Consider the following 18,705-nt stretch of genomic DNA (forward strand, 5'->3'; position numbering starts at 1 on the left):
TCTAAGAGCATTTTCTGTGTCGGTTTCTATTTTCTCAGGTCGATGGATACTTTCAAGATGGATAGTAATTCCATTTATTGCATCAGCAGCAAACTTTCGAGCAACATTCCGCTGACATACCTTCAAGCACAACTGATAGAGTTCTTGTCCTTTTTCTGCCAACTCTTTACATAATCTAAAGAATTCCCATTTACTTTCCTGCTCATCTTCGTAGTCTGATGCTTCTTTCTTACAAAAGGAACTATAATGCCATTCGAACAATTGAATTTTATTCCATTCGCTGTCGGTGAACAGTGTTTTATAATCAATAAGGCCAAAATTAAAATTAAGTTTGTTTCCCCTTACCCGACCGACCCTCTTAAAATCCGCCGACTGAAAAAAATTTTTTGAAAAATTTGCGATAGTATTTTTTTTTTTTTTCGTTTTGTTCAAAAGTTCGTTTTTTCGTTTCGTTTCGTTGTGCGATCCGTATTTTCATGCAGTCAACAAAATCGATGTCACTAGCGCGCGAAAAACGTTTGTTGCAAGGTGTTTAAATTAGATAGGAAAAGCATCATGACCGGCATGGCCGGCAAAAGAAAATACGAAGAAGATTTCATTATATGTGTAAGCGTAATCGCGAAATGCGGGAAATCAAACAAAAAAATTTGTAACAACAGAATACTAGAATACTCAACGGAGTGTACATGGGATGATGTATATCACGACATTACCAATGATACAGACTTTCGCCCTCATAAAGCAGATGTACTGAACGTCAGTTTATCAGACAAACTGGATGGAACGATGACTTTTCATCCAGACCTTCACGAAGGTCTGCATGTGGTGAAAGAGTTTAATCAGCGACTGAAATATGTTACATTTACGGTGACCCGTGATGAAAGTGTTGGGTTGGATGATGTTTCCTCAACTACTACTAGTACAGAAAATCAACAAGCACCACCTACACGGACTGCCTTTTCTGTTTTAATGTCTACTTCCGTGGCAACAAAGCTACCACAACTTAAGGACACAAATGCTGAGCGTTTCACTGGTATAAACAATTTTTTATATATGAAATAATGTTATTTTCAAACATCTGTCTGACAGTTATTAGAAATGAATTCATGCACCCTCTGACAACTGCAATCTTTCTAGAATTTTTACTGCCTTCCTAATAATATATTTAAAGTCAGTTTGTCAAGTACAAATGTTTAAGCTTTGACCGACAATAAACACAGAGCATACACAATATAGCAAAAACTATACATATATAACATACAAAACAAAAGCAGACAATAAAAACATTAAAGACATACATAAACATGATTAAAACATTATTTTGATACCTGCAGTGCATAATGAATATGGCAGTGTTAAAGTCTATTAATTATGAAATCCGTTTGTTGATATTAGATTCAAGGTTTTGAATTTTATCTGCCATGGGGCACGATTGCAAGACAGCCAACAGTAACTGGTGTCACATTGAAGACTGCTGTCTGTTTTTTGTGTGCCATGTACACTTATTCCACATCTCATATCTCATTTAATATTATCTATCAGTAAAGCTGGCCATTCCATCTCAGTGAAAGGTTTTTTTTATTCCATTTTTTCAGCTAAAGATGAGTTGTTTAACGGCATAGTCAAAGATATGATAGAATGTGGAGACAAATTTCCTGGAAGCATGTCCCACCAGAGTATATCTGAACAAGTCCTGGTGCTAGTAAATGCTTTGTGGTACATAAGTGGCAACATGTCCACAATAGAAGAGAGAGCGGCCCACCTGACAAGAATCAAGCACATCCCGGAGAGGTGTTTATCTTTGATAATATTAAATTGAAGTAAAAGATTAATCTTTATTCAATGTATATTTATTACAAACATTCCTGCAACACATAATTCTAGAGAAATTTAATATAGTAAGTGTCTTAATGTCCATAGTTTTTTTTTTTTTTTTGATTTTCAATGATAAAACTGAGCAAGCAATACTATCTCACGTTAAAGGAAAATATGACATAGACTTTTTAATATTTGGTAAGCTGATTAAAATAAAGGTTCAATGTCATAAGATTTAAAAAATTGGTTGAACACTTGACTTTTTTATTTCTTTTGTGTTGCTACCCAACCCTAATATTGCGATGGAAGAGGGTGGTTTTATAGCACCATAAAATCTGGTTCAACCTTCCACGGTTTCATTTAAGCCTGTACAAAGTCAGGACCATTGCGGTTGTCAATTTCTCCATTATGTACATGTAGTAACCTCCATTTTGCTTACTTTACTTTTCCGTGACATTTGTCAGAGATTGATTATCCTTGTTCAGTAATTTTGTTGTAACTTACCTTTTTTACAGGTTTTTAAAGTTTGATGGTGCTAATGATTATAAAAGAAAGAAGCAAAAACGTCTACAGCTTACTGCAAAAGATCTGAAGTTACAAGTCCAGTGTTTATTCAGGCTAATCTCAAGACCTTTTACACAGCATTGGACCATAAGAGGTGACATTGAAACCTTAACTGGATGTTTACAGTCTTATGCAGATTATTTAGAAAAAGCAAATGAAAAACAGATATCACGACAATTACAAATGAATCCAGTTCGTCAGATTGATTCCAATCTCTCCATTGCACATCGTCCTAGACAAGATGAAATCTTACCATGTTACAGTCGATTGGATGGTCAGGTATCTCAGATGGCAATGTTTCAACCTCTCTTCTTTGATGAAGATTTGCATTTAAATGAACCATTTAAAGGGCCAGAACAACGATTTAGATATTTTGAGAAACTTTGTCTGACCATACCAGTACATATGTTAAGGTACGACCCTGGTGGAGGGATTGGGGCGATTTCTTTTATCTGGAGAATTCCTGAAGATGGGATGTCTTCTTCGGAAATGTTTATGAGAGACAACCAAGTTTTGCACAGCTTACGCAGTAAACTGCCTGAATATCACACAAGACAAATGAGACAGGAGTTCTTCAATGCTTACGGAAATATTGCTGGAACCATTATACCTCCACACATTTTGCGGTCTATCTACACAACCTTTACAAATGATGCTTCAGCAGATCAAAATAAGGAAATAGATAACCGAGTACGTCTTTCTGTTTTGGGGATTGATCCTGATCTTGTGGTAGATTTACGTCACTTAAATAAGGGTAGACCTAATGACACTTTCGATGTATTTTTTCAGACCCTTGAAAAGGAGATTCAGGACATGGTTGCTGCAGATGAGAGGAGACACAATACAGAGCATATTTCACGTTTTTTGTCTGTTAGGGATATGATAGAGCAGGTGAAAAGTAAAGTACCAGAAGGAACCAATATTCCCAGTGAGTCATCAGTCCTACTAGCATTTGTTCCAAAAAATGCACATCAAAATGTAGCCAAGTTATACAAAGGTAGAGTACCTATTAGATTGAAAGTACAGACCAGGCAACTTCGTGCACAACACCAAGATGATCACTACTGTTCAGCTCTTTTTAAATATTGTAGAGCATATGCAACACAATTTAGAGACATTAGTAATTTTGTGTGTATGGACGACAAGTCTAAGCTGGACTTTGGAGAACCTGATCTCTTCACCTCAACAGGGGTAAGAGGGAAGAAATCCATAGTTCCGATGAATTCAGTACTTTCCTGTCTTGATCATGATGTGCAGAGCAAAGGCTCACTTACTCCTTCTGTCGTACTTGATGTAGATATTCCAGGTGATGCAACAGAAACATTCTACAGGGGACAAGTCTCGGTTACATTCAAAGATAGTATCTTCCAGGCAAGCACCCCCTTCCGTCACATAGTAGAGCTTGAAACTATTCTGAAAGCTAAAAATGAGAACAAACCAGCTTTATTTATGTACACAGATGGTGGTCCTGACCATCGGGTCACATATGGAGCAGTAAAGTTGTCATTGATTGTTTTATTCAGAAGACTCCGGTTAGAATTCTTAGTTGCCTGCAGAACTGCACCAGGTCACTCTTGGACTAATCCGGCTGAGCGGATTATGTCACTTCTCAACATTGCCTTCCAAAACACTGCACTTGCACGAGAGCTTGCCTCATCTGATGTAGAAACAATTCTGAAAACATGCGGAAGTATGAATGAAATCAGAACAAAAGCTGGAAAAAACAATCAAATTAAAACAGAATGGCTACAGTCAGTTCAACCTATGATCAAAACCCTGTCCTCAAGAACAGAGAGAGTCCAGCTTAAGGAAAAGTCTTTCAAAGTATTTAAAGCAGCAGAGGATGCTGATGTTGAAATGGCTGAAGCTGAAGTGACCCTTATAGACCCTGCCATCAAAGTTGGAAAGTATCAGCAGCAGCAACTTAGCCATGCAACACAGCTGAAAAAATTTATTGGTAAGTACAGAGATCTACAGAACATTTTTATTGCTTGCGACACTCAGAAAGTGCCAGGGTTGAAGTTGCAATATCTTGTCAGTCTGTCCGTAATTTCAAGGGTGAGTGTCAGAGCATTTTATAATTCCAAACTGAAAGTGGACATGCAGCTCTCCCGATTTGTTAGACTTCTACATTATAAAAACTCAACATTGACAGATAAATCATGATTTATTTACAGATATACACAAATTTTAAAAATAGAATAACATTGCATACAAATTGTCTTTGTAAGTCGACAGGAATTATTTTGAAATATTAATTTAATGGCCCAGGGCACTACTCTTAAACATTATGCCAGGAATCCGTTCATTGTGCATTTTCTCATTTTTTCTTCATATGAAACATAACTCAAACATAATTTAGTCCTTAAACTTATTGGCTCATTTTCAAAAGTGATGTGTTAAATGTCCCTGCATGTCAGCCCTTTCTATTAAATAAAAGATTTTCATGTCTCTTGGTATTTTATTACAGCTGATCACTGCCATGAACGCCATTACTCCTTTCAGATCAGAAGATGTCATGATGAGGGTTGCTGTCCTACTCCAGAGAGGGAATGGGCGTGGTTACCAGACCCCATATTAGACATAACTGGACAGCATTACAAGCCATTTGATGAACTGCTTGGTAAAGAAACTACAGATAAGGACAGGCCGTCTAGTTTAAAGCAAACTGTAGCTGCTGTGGCACAAGAACAACAGGTAAGGATGTTCATAAATCTTATTAAAATATAGAAGTTTTATAAAGTATTGATTTAACAGTTATAAATTGTGCAATAATAACAACACATGTATATAAAAAAGTTATTTAAGAAACTGCAACTTTAATAGAACCCCTTGTAACATAATAAGTTACAAAATAGAGGGCATGTCACTACACAACACTTAAAACACAAGTGATGATATTTATGTTTCTTTTTACAGGGTTGTAAAAACAGTATTCTTGTGGGACATAATGTTAGACAAACTGTTAACTGCTGTGAGTGTCTAAAACCACGATGCATATACGCTAAGACGAAACTAACAGCAAGAGACCAGAGAGCTTTGACACATACTTTGGAGAAATACGACTATACTTGTGGTTCTGTTATCACACCTGATGGTAAGTTCTAATGATTTAATATTTTATACTTTTATCCAAGTCCTTAATACTTTATTCAAAAATATACCTATACACTCTTCACATACTGAATGCGGTTTGACTCTTACCTTGATTTAGAATCATGTCTGACACTGTCAGAGAGCCCAGATAGTTTTTAATGCTCTTTCATGTCAGATATTGCTTTTTTTAACTGTGATTTTCTCTTAGTACTAGCCATTGCACTAAAATTTTAATGTGAATATTATTTTACAAGTATTCCTGTTTCCTGGTCCATGCTCCCAATTTTTAGTGAAGTCCAAGTTGCTCATTTATCTTTTTATACTAGTTTCTCTGTGTTTATAAAGATAATTATTTACAGATTTAGTTTCAGGTTCTATATGCTATTTGTTGTGTATCATGTCTAGTCACCTTCGGACATTAAAGTTCAATTTTGGATAATTGGTGTTCTATTTAATATATTTTAGGAGACATCCTACAGGGAAAAGTGTTTGTAAGACTACAATTGTCTTGTGCTGTACACATTGAATTCCCATACTATGCCAGCAACATTGGCAGACCAGATATTTGTGCTCATTGTGGAGCCATAGGAGCAGAAAAATCCCAGGAAATGACTGGAAGATTCCGTACTGTTCTACCAGTGTGCCAGCAATGTTTAGCATCTGGAAAGGACATTCCAAAACGAAACCCAGTTAAAAACTAACCAGCAGCTCTTAGTGACATTTAAAATGATGTTTTGCATTGTTTGTTTCTTTTTTGTTAGTTAGATTTCTACATGTATTTAGTGTTCTGACATTACTTTATTGACATGTTTCTGCATATTTGAGACACTATTCAATGTCTAACTTTATATTTGTGCATTTTGACAGGTCTTGCAAATATGTTAAGTCTCATTATATATTGAACCCAATGATACTAGTCAGAAAGAATACTCAAGACTTTTAAAATACTTTTATTAATTATTTTAAAACATTTTTATACATTTGACCTAGTCAGAAAAAATACTAAGGGTTATTCCAGCAAATATCTACCTTAACCCAACACTCCTCAAAAACTCGGAAAAAAACACTTCTTGCACCTTTACATGTGTATCTTTATATTTCATTGAAATTACTCTCATTTAATATATGTTTCAAAATTTGAGTAAATCTGTTAAATTGGTACCCTGGCCAATGCCTGCAGGGAGTATTTTTATTGGAATAGCCCTTATCAAAAACTAATCTAGTCTATAAAACATTTTAAACTTGTTCACAAGTTACTGTATTTCAGTTCATGAGTTACTGTATTTCAGTATTATTATTAAAGTTGAATTTATCGTTTTTCTGTTTCCTATGTGTCAGTTTATAGTGTCATGAATTTCATGAGAAAAAAAAATTATTAGCCTACCTACCTACCCAACTTCAAATTGTTGGGTAGGGTAAGGGGAAACAAAGATATTTTTAATTGCGGCCTCATCATTTTAGAGTTTAAGTTATACGAATTTATTAGAATTGTCTTGAAAGTACTAAAATAGTTTAATAAATGAGCTTGAAAATTAATGTCTTGAGTTCCATGTGAGAAGGAAGACTTTTACATTCCACCATTTTGAAAAATAGGGATACTTACTAACGATGCTAAAAAATCTCCCTCTGCTTTTGTAAGGGCTTGGGACCTTCTAACTTAAAAAGTTAGGCAGCATTAGGATTTTTTGGTGTCGCTTGTTGTTGAGAAAGGTGACTACTCCTGGGAAAGTTATTTCAATTTTCAAACGTTTCCATTTCTTCACTCCATCTTCTTCTTCTTATAGGATTTTCAGCATTACAATTTTTCTGATGTTGCTTGTTGTTAAGAAAGGTGACTATTCCTGAGAATGTTATTTCCAGTTTCAAACTTTTCCTACTGGACATTTGTTCACTCGATCTTCTTCTTCTTCCTATAGGATTTTTCTTCCAATCTGGTTCTCCATTTTTCGTACGTCTCTGCAGATGTCTGTGAACAGAACCAGCTTCCAAAGTACTGCTTATGATCTTCTTTGTTTCTTCCTTTTCCACACTTTTTGCATATGATGTTGTAGGCTGATAAGCAACATGTACTGGTTTTGCTCTAGGTATTGACTGACCAGCAGTATTCACTGGTAAAACAAACACAAATGGTTCTTTAACGGATGGAGCTGGCAGTGATACTGGCTTTTGAATTGGTGATGGCAGAGACTCTGATGTACAAAGTGGCGGATTTGGTAGAGATAAACCTTGCTCCAAAATGGCTTTCTCCTCTTTCTTTGACTTCTTGTTGTACCTTGAATGAGTAAATATAATAAATGTACAATGCAAATTAATCAAATATACTATTTGCTACAGAAGAATAAAAACCCTATTATTTTATGTCTTATTTATTGACAGAAGAAACTTTCTAACCATGAAGAATCCAAATTCTTTACATTTACAATGCCCACTGGTATGAGGAAAAACTATTAAACAATGAAATTATTAGCGTTCAATATCGCATGAAAGCTGACACATACACTACAACAACAAAAATGAGAATGAAGATATTTACTACTACTTACCACTGTGTTAGTGTCGTTTGGTTTATTTCTATAAGCTGTATAGCTGTTTCCCTCATGACCAGGGCATTATTTAGGATCTTTTGTCGATATGTCCTTGTGAGCCCTGCAGATGAGTGTCCACCTCAGTGTTGAATGGCCTTGGACACGTCTTGTTGAGGGAAAACAATTACAGTTTGGAGACGAGACACTCAACATATCTGTTGCAGTTGGGCCACTGAGCTGGACCGGAATTTTCACCCAGAAAGCACCTGAAAAGAAATTTAAGCAACTAATATACTTTCAAGATTTTGTAGAACTGAATGAAGGTCTATAAATTATTAAAGATTACTCTGCAAGTAACAAACTTTATGATGATGAAGTAAAGTGATTTATAAAAATAACTAAATATGTTCTGCACCTCCCACCAATTTATTCTAACCTTTTAGTGCTTTCAACACCTGGGGCAACAGTTGATTTTGAGTTTTTAAATCTGCCTTGTATCAGTCTGATTCGACAGCGAGGGGGAAAGCGTGTTGGCTGCTTGTCATATGGAGCAAGACTGTTCCAAAGGGCTATAATTTTATTTGCCTCTTCATTTGTTAAGGCTCCATTAGTTGTTCGCAAATTGAACAGGGTCTCTGCCAAGGCCTCCACTTGTCCATACCCAGGAATGTTATTTGGTCCAACTGACGCCTGAAAGGAAATATCAGAAAATATGTACTTATATATTGCTATTTTGCCTGACGAAAAATATGATAAGGTTTATTAGTTTTGACTAAGCAATATACTATTTTCCAGTCTTCATAAATTCTGCATATGATGTTTAAAATAAATCAACATTTACCCTGTTGTATCGCCTTTTATTTTACATACACTTATTCGCCTTTATTCTAACCAGTAAGAGAAATACGTTTACATTTGTCAGATATCTTCATGCTAAGTAATAGAGAGAAATTCTCCTAAACAGCTTTCTTTAAGTTACAGTAATGTATTAAAACACTACATACATCATCACTGTTTAATGACTTGTCTGGAAGAAACGCTCTTGCGTTTGTTTCCAACTCTGGTATGACATTACTAGAGGAACTTGTCTCTGGGTATGTTGTCCCCATCACTGCTGCATCATTTAGAGAAGCTAAATTCCCAGATGTTGGTGCTTCAGGTGAAATCATCTTTACTGGTGGTAACTGTGTTCTGAAACTTGTCATGCTGACTACTTTCAACACTACAATAAAGAGAGAAGAAAATGCACATAAACCTTGTCTATTTGACAATTCAAAAGAATATTTCATACAAATCAGAAAAAAGATGGTTTACAAAACCTGTTTTAATTGTCTTAAGTTAACGAATTACATGATCATAACCAAACACAGAATTTATTGAGACAACAAGCAGAAAAGAAAACATATCATTATATGTTCCTGACAGTGCTTGATGTAAATTTGCAGTGGAAGTATTACAATACATACATTTTTGTGTTGGTTCCTCTTAATTATTTGCATCATCTGGCACATTCAATGTACATTTGTTGCCAATTATGATATGCGAAACTGGCTGGTCCAAGGAAACAGTTGGGTCATCTATATCAGTTTCTTCAAATCCTTCATCATCATCTTCAACCACTTCAGTTAGTTCCAGCCGCTCTGCTTCAGGTCCATCAGGGTCAACAGTAAAATCCTGTAAGACCTGACCAGTTTGGCTGAACAAATATTCAACTCCAATCAGTTCACCTATAATAAAATATTACATGGTAATTAACATGTTTGACCATCTTGTATTAATATTTGTGAGAAGCATACAATAGGCATCATGTACAGAAGTCATTCTTCAAATAATGGAAAGGAAGAATAGTATAAAGTAAAAACTGCAAGGTGTACCTGTATATTTTTGTGGTTCTTTGTATGAAGGATTAAACTGTTTCCCAAAAACAGTACTTCCAAGCTTATTTACAGCAAGACGAATCAGACCGTTGTATGACTGCGGTTCTCGAGTGATTTCACTGACAGCTGCAGATGCTCTGTCTTCATTCCACCGCACCAACCCCTCTAACAAATAAGCTTGGAAGTGCATATCACTTGCACTTGTTCCTGAAATGAGAAACAATTTTTTAAAAATCCAGGCATTTCTAGCAATAAGATTTGAAAATGTCATATCATTCATTCAAAGTTATGGAAAGGAGGTCTATGTGGATGTGGGAATTTTTGGTAATCAGTGCTTGACTTACAGAAAAGATTTTAATATCTCATAATGTCAAGAACTTAATTTATTACAGCATAATTTATGAAAGTGAAACACTAGTGACAATTATGTCGTTAATCACTACCGGTTTTTTCACAACACATAACAGAGTAAATATTCACCTGGAATAAAACGGTTTAAATGTAGATGGAATGACTCTAATAATGTGGAGCCTCTTGCACATCTGTAAACAGGTAGCTGTATCCCTCCCTTTGTCAGATGGTCAATCTGGGTGTACAGCTGAACACCTTCTGCGTCTTGTATACAAGCTATATGTTTTTTCTGGATATCCCAAATCTCCATGATTCTTTCTTTGTCCAGCAGTGGAACACCCAGTGTGTCGGTTCCCTTGTCACCTTCAAATGCCTCCAAAAGGTCTTTAATGAGCTTGGTTGTGACCTCAACTCCTCTCGTTCGGCGCCTGCAATGCAGAGATAACTCTTTCTTTGTTATGGTCTTCATAACGTCATCATCAGTGGGATCCATAATGTTTCTTGATCTCATCTCTGCACGTTTTGCTGACTTCAGGCAACTTAGATCATCAACACTCCATTCGAAGATGCAGGCTGAAAGACGACCCATGAAGATACCATAAAGTTCGTGGGCATCAGTGGTACAGCCTGAAGAAAATCTGCTCATGAAGTGCCAAACATCCAAACGAATCTTCAGCTCAGGCCAAGCTGAAAACATGGTTCTCCTACCTCCACAGCAATCTCGATCAACATACAGCAATCCTGGTGGTGAAACACCAGCTGACCTGTATCGCTCTACAATCCCATTGATCATTGGCTCAAGTCCATACCCCTCACTAGTTGTCAAAACACTCATCAGCACCTGACCATATTCATTCCCTATATTTGTGGCCCAAGATGCAGTTCCTGCACTGTGTCCAGCAAGTTTTTTCACAACCTAGAGATCAGAAGCAAAATACATATATTATTTAATATGCATCCTTCAAAAAATATCTCAGATCGATAATATGAGGGTATTTTAAATTATTGCTTTATACACTTACTGATTCATATATCTACCCTGAAATTGCAAGGTAACAAATATATAAATGTGTTACAAGAGGTGATCAGGCATTTTTTCTTTATTATAATAATGAGAAAGTTCATTCCTTCATAAATATCATTACAGTTTGTCTTTGTTAAATATCACTGAATGAACTATACGGTTCTTGTCAGGTACCGCTTCAAATATTACCTTTTTTGTTGAATCCATTTTTAATATTGTGCCAAATGTAGAGGTAATGGCAGCCTTGACCTCATCCAGCCTAAGCAGCACATCATTGCAGTAGAATGTCTGTAGCCACTTATACGTTGGAACTGGTATTAGTGTTGGTGGATCCTCAAAGTTTGGTTTGTTTACCAATACCATTGCATTATCGGTAACAAATGCCTGACAGTCAGTAAGGTAATGTGCAACTTTCTGCAACCATGCTTCACTATGCTGTTCTTTAAGTTTCCGCTGCAGCTGACTGGCACTGTTTCCAAGACCACGCTGCCGTAACAATCTAATTACCTGGATGTCACAAGCATATCTGTAGGTCAGCAGGACTGGAAATTGCAAACGGTGACCAACATCCAGTTGCTTAGTAATGGCACCACTCCAACTTATCACCTTCTTCTTACAGCCAGAACATTCTAAATACTCTGAGGCAAGGTTGTAATACCCATCAATATCAAGGACCTGGCGAACACGTGGATATATTCCTGCGGAAGTCAGGTCCCGTTTTTCACAGAACGGACACTGGATTCTAAGGCGCCACAGTTTTTTTGGCATCCACAGTAGTAATCGCTGTGCAAAATAACGACCAGAATTAGGTGACTGACTGCATACCAGGCTGGGCTGTGGTGGGTACCACCAAAGCCTGTCAACTCTATCCCAGTCCAATTCTGGCTTTCCTTTCTTGGACACTTTGAAAAGTGCCTTTGATATCCACTGATGGTCAGCTGAGGAAAGTGACTGTTTCCAGCCCGGTGGCAATAAGGTATCTTTGAATATACAGAAATGTAAAAAAATTATTTTAAAAAAAGGTAAATTACCAGGTGAGCTAGAATCATGACATTCACATAACAATGCACCAAAAACAATAATCACATGTCTCTCTCTCCAAGTATGTTGAAAGTATTCCACCATTTAACTACCAAGTCAGATCATACACATGAAATGTACAAATTGTAGTCTTACCAAGAAACCAACTAAACAACAAACCAATAAGAAAAATATGTGGTTTGGTTTGAACAATGCCTGTACATTAATAACTACAATAATAAATGCTTGCATGAAAATATGTACCTTTATTTGATACATCTGTACTTGACACAGCAGAAGACTTACATGAAGTCTTTTCCATCTCATTGGGGACTGTAGTTTCTTAACTTTTTGATGAATGTAATTGTACCTCAGCAGAAAGCTGTGCAACTGCCAGTGAGATTAAAAATAAAACTATAAAGATAATTATCCTCAATATTTTCAATATAAAAACATTTAACATGTACAGTGGAATATTAATCAGTCAGACAATGAGAAATAATTTTCATTCAGATATTTTCGATAACACCTAAGAGTCACTTAGCAAAAACTAAGATAAAAATTAAGTCATTCTATCAATAGCAACATTCTTCACTACCCAGTTACATAATGACTCTTGTATTATTGATTTACAATCAAAACATTTTATTTTCAAGGTTTTAAAATTTCATTATGCTAGACAGTGTGTACTAAAACAAAAATATTTATTTTTAAACAAGTAATAAACAAAATGCAATTAAGCATAAAAAATAATTAAAACAATCTTAACACCCCACCGCCACAACCGTATTGCACTAATAGCTATATTTCAGCATTTTTACTACAAGCCTGAAACAACATGTAGTTTAAAGAACCTATAAGCTAGTGAATTTCAATTCTTAAAACAGTAATAGAAGGGTGTGTGTATATATATATATATATATATATATATATATATATATATATATATATATTAGTAAGACATTATTAAGCAGGTTACAGGAGAAGAAATGAAATAAAATGTGACAAATTCCAACACCAAATATTATTTAAGATCCCTTACCTTTATAAAATGCTTGAGTCTAAATATAAACAAAATCATAAAATGAAAATATAATGTACTTTGTAAATGGTATAGAATGCTATGTTTTCTTTAATAAACTATACAAAAACTAGACACCATAACTTAAGTAATTTTATTGTGATGTGGGCTTTGTAAGTATGCCAGACAAACAAAATTTGTAATTAACTATCATTTTAAGACCTTAGAAAGTAAAATCAAATTGATTATTATGAACAGTACAAGAAATATTACAAATTATGATGTTCTGTCATGTTCATTTTACAACTCTTCCATCATCTGAACACATTACCTTGCATACCTGACTGACTAGCTTGAGCTTCAAATCTATACATGGCAGCAACAACTTCATAGTCATCGGCTTCATCAATACTGCTGGAGTCAACTGTAAATTTACTGGATATATTGAGTATCTTTATATACAATTAGAATAACATTTACTATAGACTGTAACTGCCCCCCCCCCCCCATGTAAATTGTAAAAAATAATCACATTGTTATCAATTATTTTATGACTTACAATATAACTAATTATATACATGTATATATAATGGTACTGTTAAAAATTACCAGTTTTAACTGGAGACTTTAACTTCTGTGATGCAAGTTTCTGCAGCTTGCATTTATTTGCATTTTTATATACAATTAGAAGAACATTTACTATAGACTGTAACTGCCCCCCCAATGTAAATTGTAAAAAATAATCACATTGTTATCAATTATTTTATATGACTTACAATATAACTAATTATATACATGTATATATAATGGTACTGTTAAAAATTACCAGTTTTAACTGGAGACTAACTTCTGTGATGCAAGTTTCTGCAGCTTGCATTTTATTGCATGTTCCGATAATGGTCGCCCAACCAAAAGTGATGATAGTGATGCTGATGTGGTTTGACCTGGTTTGACAAGCTCTTGAGGCAGTAATCCTGATGTCTTTGAAAGGCGTTCCTTTTTCTTTCTCTCAACTGCCTCTATTCCTTCTGGAAACGATTCTACATAACGCTTGAATTGGAACTTGTTCTGACTCAAGGGCGTTTCAACAGGCCTTTCTCCACGAAGGCCATCTACCAACCACGCTGCATGTCCAAGACCATTTTCTAACATCCACTTAAATGTTTGTCCCCGGTATGCCCCAAACTGCAGAACATGCTGACCAAGGACAAGCAAATCATTTGTTATATCTCCTCCATTTTTGTGAACATAATCAAGAGCATTTTGCCTCACAATAGCTGGTGGTAGACAGTTACCAGACTTTGCAGATTTGTTTGCCTGAGCCACCTGCTTGGCTACTTCTGTGTAACCAAAATACAACTGCCCATCATGCATTCTTCTAAACTTGATCCTTGCATCCATGTCTGAAAAACAAAATATATTAATATATGGATGTTAGAAGTCAACATCACTAACTGCAAGTGTTATGCTCTCAAATTATTTATGTAAAATAATCAACTATATAAAATCTGTGTTTTAAAAAAGACAACCTACAAACATAATACATCTATATTCATGGTTCACATACTCTGGTTATAAACCAGGGGGTGGGGTGTTTTAATGTGAATATAAACGATCTTCTTTCTTCTTTTTCTTTCCTAACGAAAACGAATTTGAGCATGAAACAAAATAAAATATAAATATAATAATACAGAAAGAAAAAAAACCATATAAATTAACCACTGGTGTTCAAAATGTTGCTAACACTATCAGACCTAAACGTCCATATGTATTCACTCGATGCCTTATCATAACAACATAGAACACGGTACTGCATCGTACCTTTAACATTAACACCATTCAAACATTAAAAGTTATACCTGACTGTCTACATTAAAAACTCATTTGTTATTACTTTGCAAAGAAATATATCAAATCAATAGTGCAACAGGAGAAAAAGACCTAGACGAGATCTCTAGTGTAGACCTACACTACGGTACTGTACTGTATACATGTTAATCGCTACAGTTGATTTGACCTAGATTCCTACTATCTATGTAAATGCTAAATTTAGTGAATAAATCTCTCTCTGAACCACAAAGAAATCCAATATCTCTACTAAATAAATCCACTCACCTGTGCAAAACATGGGAAATTGTGAAAATCCCAAGAAAAATGTTTTAGAAATTTCGAATCAGCAGGACAAAATGGCGGATATTAATTCCTTAGCGACGAGAAGAAAAATCAAAACGAGGCAAGGTCCAATCTTGGAAAAATCTAACTATCCTATTGGTCAAATCTTGGAAATATCTTGGAAAAATTCAAGATTACGATTGGTTAAATCTTGGAAACCTTTCCACGAATTTCGGCTTCAACGTAGCTCACGGATGACACGCAAATTCGTGAAACGTTCCATATTTTTGTTATTTTCGTTATCAAAACTTGCCAGTTTAGAACGCATTCTTTTTCAGCAGGTAGATTTTATTTGCTGCAATTAATTTTGCGTAATTGTTCCTTTGCTAACGTTACTTTACTGCATGGACCAGTTAAAACAATTTAAATCCAGCAGACAATCTGTGAAATAAATGCTCCTATCTTATAATTGATTCTTGAAATATATTTCCAATTAAATTAAACACCTTTAAGTTAATATTGACTTAAAATAACCAAACTTATCCGTACTTGCATCCCCGTCCCCTTTCCGGACAACAGGGGCTCGTACTATAATAATCAAACTTATCCGCACCTGTTATGAAATTTAGAGTTTACTTATACACCTGTAATATGCATGTTATTATTGCATGTACTCAATATAGTACATGTATATAGGTAAAGTGTAAGCAACAATACAAGCCCCTGTGTTTCGGACATGTTTCACTGCGAAATGTTCATCATCAAAAACAAAGAGAAAAAATTGAATTGGCCAGTGTGTCAAAGCAAACTTAATAGTAGTATATGTATGACAACCCAATGACCTAGGTATATGGATGGCAATGATATAACAAAAGGCCAAAATATAAATATAAATTGCTGCACGATCCTGACGGGTTGTATGTTAACACTAAAATAACAAACTCAGATTTAGAAGACACTAACGCAGGATAAGCTTTTGCTCTGACAAATTCAAGTAGTAAACAACAACACTCGTATTTTCAAAAAAAGTCTCTCGTACAAATAAAAGGAAATAGTTGGTGACAAAACGGATAATGGTGAAATACGTAAAGCAATTGACCAAGGGAGATAAATCTCTTAGCGTTATTGTGTGCTCTCAGAAAGTTACTTACCTTTAGCTTACTAATGAGAAAATTTACTATTTAAAAAACAAAACAAATAGTATTTAATTTTCTCTTTACGTTGTGTAAAACAATCTCAGAAAGGGTTTGCATGCCTTGAACTATATTTGACACGAGTAGGTTGTTACAACTCTAGATCTTGAAATATCTCACAGAAAGAAGCAAAACAAAGAATCTAATTAAAACCAACAAGTCATTTATTTTTGAAAATACAAAATAAAATTCAAGAGACACTTGCAGTATTGTGAATTAAATCCCAAAAAATTCTAAAAATCGTACCACAAATCCAAAAATTATAGAACGTGCTGAATAAATTCCAATAGTCTTTAATGTCCGGATGTAGCACAATACCTTTGAGTTTACAAACGTACAAAATGATGTATTAATAAAAAAGTAAATGACCATTTTAGTAATTACAGTTAATATCTTAAATAGTTAATTATATATGAAAGATTGATCTAAAACAGGAATTAATCATTTGTTTATCAATTCAATATTTATGCACATATTCATTCGAATTACAACATAATAGAATGTGACGATTTCCGACGGTATATCCAGGTCTAACTGTAAACAAGACCGACCTTGATGTCTGGCTATGTAAACATACTGTTTAAAACTTACAAGCATGGACAAAAGTTAGCTGTATAAACATTATTTTTACAACTTACAACCATGAGCAAAAGTTAAGCAGACAATATCAATTAAATATGCATAAAATGTATTTAAAGAAAACATACCGTTGGTAAGAACAACGTTGAAAGAAATGCGAACACGTGCAGAGATAACCGGGGGGGGGGGGGATGCCCGCAGTTACGGGTAAGGTATAACTTTCATTATCGTCATCAATTGTCACAGGGGTAAACAGTTTATTTTTTACTTCGCGATACTTCGGACTTAGTGCGAGTCTCTATGTGTTGGGGTACTAAAAGGACCAAGCACCTGATCACTAGTCTTGGAGTTTTTATTTTAAAAATTATCAGTAAAATACTTAAAAGATTCGTTCTGGAAATCATTGGATGTGCTATATTTGAAGATCATCAGTAGACAAAATTGGTTCTGTGAAAGCTTAATTAAACTTAATGATCAGATTATGGAAGCGGTAAAAATGTTCAGGATAAAAATATTTAATCCAAGACAAAAACAAAACCCTTCTAAAATACATTAAAAAGGAAATATGCGTAAGTACAAGGTGGATGGTGGATTGAACAATTAGTGTCGACATACGCGAATCTCATAAACTGAGTGGTCTTAATAGGCTAAGTCAGAAAAAGTTTGTACTAACAGAAAAAGGTACCATAGTAAATGTTCCGTTCATGGTGTGGATTATTTATTAAGTACTCTCCAAAAGATTACCAGATGCCATCAAAAGGCAATGTATACAGATACCGGCATTGGCTTGATAGATGTCTGATACAAAAGGTAGAGGCTACTGGGAAATGTGAAAATGAATTTATACTGTAAATGGGTGTTAATATTGGAAGGGGGAGAAAACAGTTTTTTTCGGAGGAAACAGAGATATATTAAATCTGAGTAAAGGAGAGATTTGTTCACATGTTAATTATATTTAAATAATTGTGGACTTACTGACAGCAAAGACGGAAGATATAATTAAGTTGGAATAAAAAAAAAACATTTGTTCAAAACATCAATGTCATCACGGTGAAGACCTGACGGTTATGAATACACGCTGCAACTTATAGCAACCCGTAAACTATTAAGTATTCAGCTGTAAAGTGGCTTAAAGAAACATGATTTAATAGCTTTGATTTCTTCATTATCAATGGTTGACAGTGGACCAGATGCTAAAACTCGATCGCTTTTTCGAAAGCTGAAGTAATAGCGAGGTTTAATTTTTGTACCATAAATTGTGATGATAATGCTTTTCGCTTCAATTACAAATTGTCTGCTGTGCTATTTATTAGCCAGAAATTTTAATGCATTAGCAATGTAAGTTTGATTTAACCTTTACGTCCACAGTTTTGTTAGGTAAATGTCTAAACCAAATAAGCGAAAATGGAATCATTACTTTTGCAAGTTCTCCGATATCCGTGTTTGATATTTGGTCTTAAACTTCTTCACAACCATCATATAGCCAAATGTACAAGCAGAGTTTAATTCTGTATGGTAAAAAAGAATT

At 34.9% G+C, this 18,705-nt stretch overlaps 3 protein-coding genes across 4 annotated transcripts; 1 reads left to right on the forward strand and 2 right to left on the reverse strand.

Moving 5' to 3' along the window:
• Positions 1 to 312: 312 nt before the first annotated feature.
• On the forward strand, positions 313 to 6,792 carry LOC149791427 (uncharacterized). Of its 2 annotated transcripts, XM_089969956.1 has the most exons (6): positions 313 to 1,033; positions 1,596 to 1,791; positions 2,331 to 4,336; positions 4,850 to 5,076; positions 5,299 to 5,476; positions 5,941 to 6,792. In XM_089969956.1, exons 1-6 carry the CDS (start codon positions 556 to 558, stop codon positions 6,174 to 6,176), a joined length of 3,321 nt encoding a protein of 1,106 aa, XP_089826082.1. In that variant the 5' UTR covers positions 313 to 555; the 3' UTR covers positions 6,177 to 6,792. The 2 variants fall into 2 exon arrangements, with proteins under 2 accessions (XP_089826082.1, XP_089826081.1); XM_089969955.1 differs by lacking the exons at positions 5,299 to 5,476; positions 5,941 to 6,792 and having other exon boundaries at positions 4,885 to 5,290.
• Positions 6,793 to 7,150: 358 nt separating this feature from the next.
• LOC149791428 (uncharacterized) lies at positions 7,151 to 12,957 on the reverse strand. The gene is made up of 9 exons (XM_089971352.1): positions 12,537 to 12,957; positions 11,442 to 12,232; positions 10,358 to 11,144; positions 9,875 to 10,084; positions 9,488 to 9,727; positions 9,005 to 9,222; positions 8,437 to 8,690; positions 8,019 to 8,266; positions 7,151 to 7,747 (listed from the first exon to the last, which is right to left on the reverse strand). The coding sequence occupies exons 1-8, from the start codon at positions 12,592 to 12,594 to the stop codon at positions 8,185 to 8,187; spliced, it is 2,640 nt and encodes an 879-aa protein (XP_089827478.1). The 5' UTR covers positions 12,595 to 12,957; the 3' UTR covers positions 7,151 to 7,747; positions 8,019 to 8,184.
• Positions 12,958 to 14,124: 1,167 nt separating this feature from the next.
• On the reverse strand, positions 14,125 to 15,493 carry LOC149791429 (uncharacterized). Its single transcript, XM_089971353.1, has 2 exons — positions 15,409 to 15,493; positions 14,125 to 14,696 (listed from the first exon to the last, which is right to left on the reverse strand). The coding sequence occupies exons 1-2, from the start codon at positions 15,419 to 15,421 to the stop codon at positions 14,125 to 14,127; spliced, it is 585 nt and encodes a 194-aa protein (XP_089827479.1). The 5' UTR covers positions 15,422 to 15,493.
• Positions 15,494 to 18,705: the final 3,212 nt, after the last annotated feature.

This window comes from Sinohyriopsis cumingii, chromosome 9 (assembly GCF_028554795.1).
Source record: "Sinohyriopsis cumingii isolate HCF-2022 chromosome 9, ASM2855479v2, whole genome shotgun sequence".
NCBI lineage: Eukaryota > Metazoa > Mollusca > Bivalvia > Unionida > Unionidae > Sinohyriopsis > Sinohyriopsis cumingii.

Excerpts from the sequence above, each read along its gene's own strand:
- LOC149791427 (XM_089969956.1), top strand. The coding sequence starts at position 556 with ATGACCGGCATGGCCGGCAAAAGAAAATACGAAGAAGATTTCATTATA. Across the intron at positions 1,034-1,595 it reads AAATGCTGAGCGTTTCACTG|CTAAAGATGAGTTGTTTAAC; the intron begins GTATAAACAATT and ends CCATTTTTTCAG. Across the intron at positions 5,077-5,298 it reads CTGTGGCACAAGAACAACAG|GGTTGTAAAAACAGTATTCT; the intron begins GTAAGGATGTTC and ends TTCTTTTTACAG.
- LOC149791428 (XM_089971352.1), bottom strand. The coding sequence starts at position 12,594 with ATGGAAAAGACTTCATGTAAGTCTTCTGCTGTGTCAAGTACAGATGTA. Across the intron at positions 12,233-12,536 it reads TACAGATGTATCAAATAAAG|ATACCTTATTGCCACCGGGC; the intron begins GTACATATTTTC and ends GTATATTCAAAG. Across the intron at positions 10,085-10,357 it reads TTTAAACCGTTTTATTCCAG|GAACAAGTGCAAGTGATATG; the intron begins GTGAATATTTAC and ends TTCTCATTTCAG.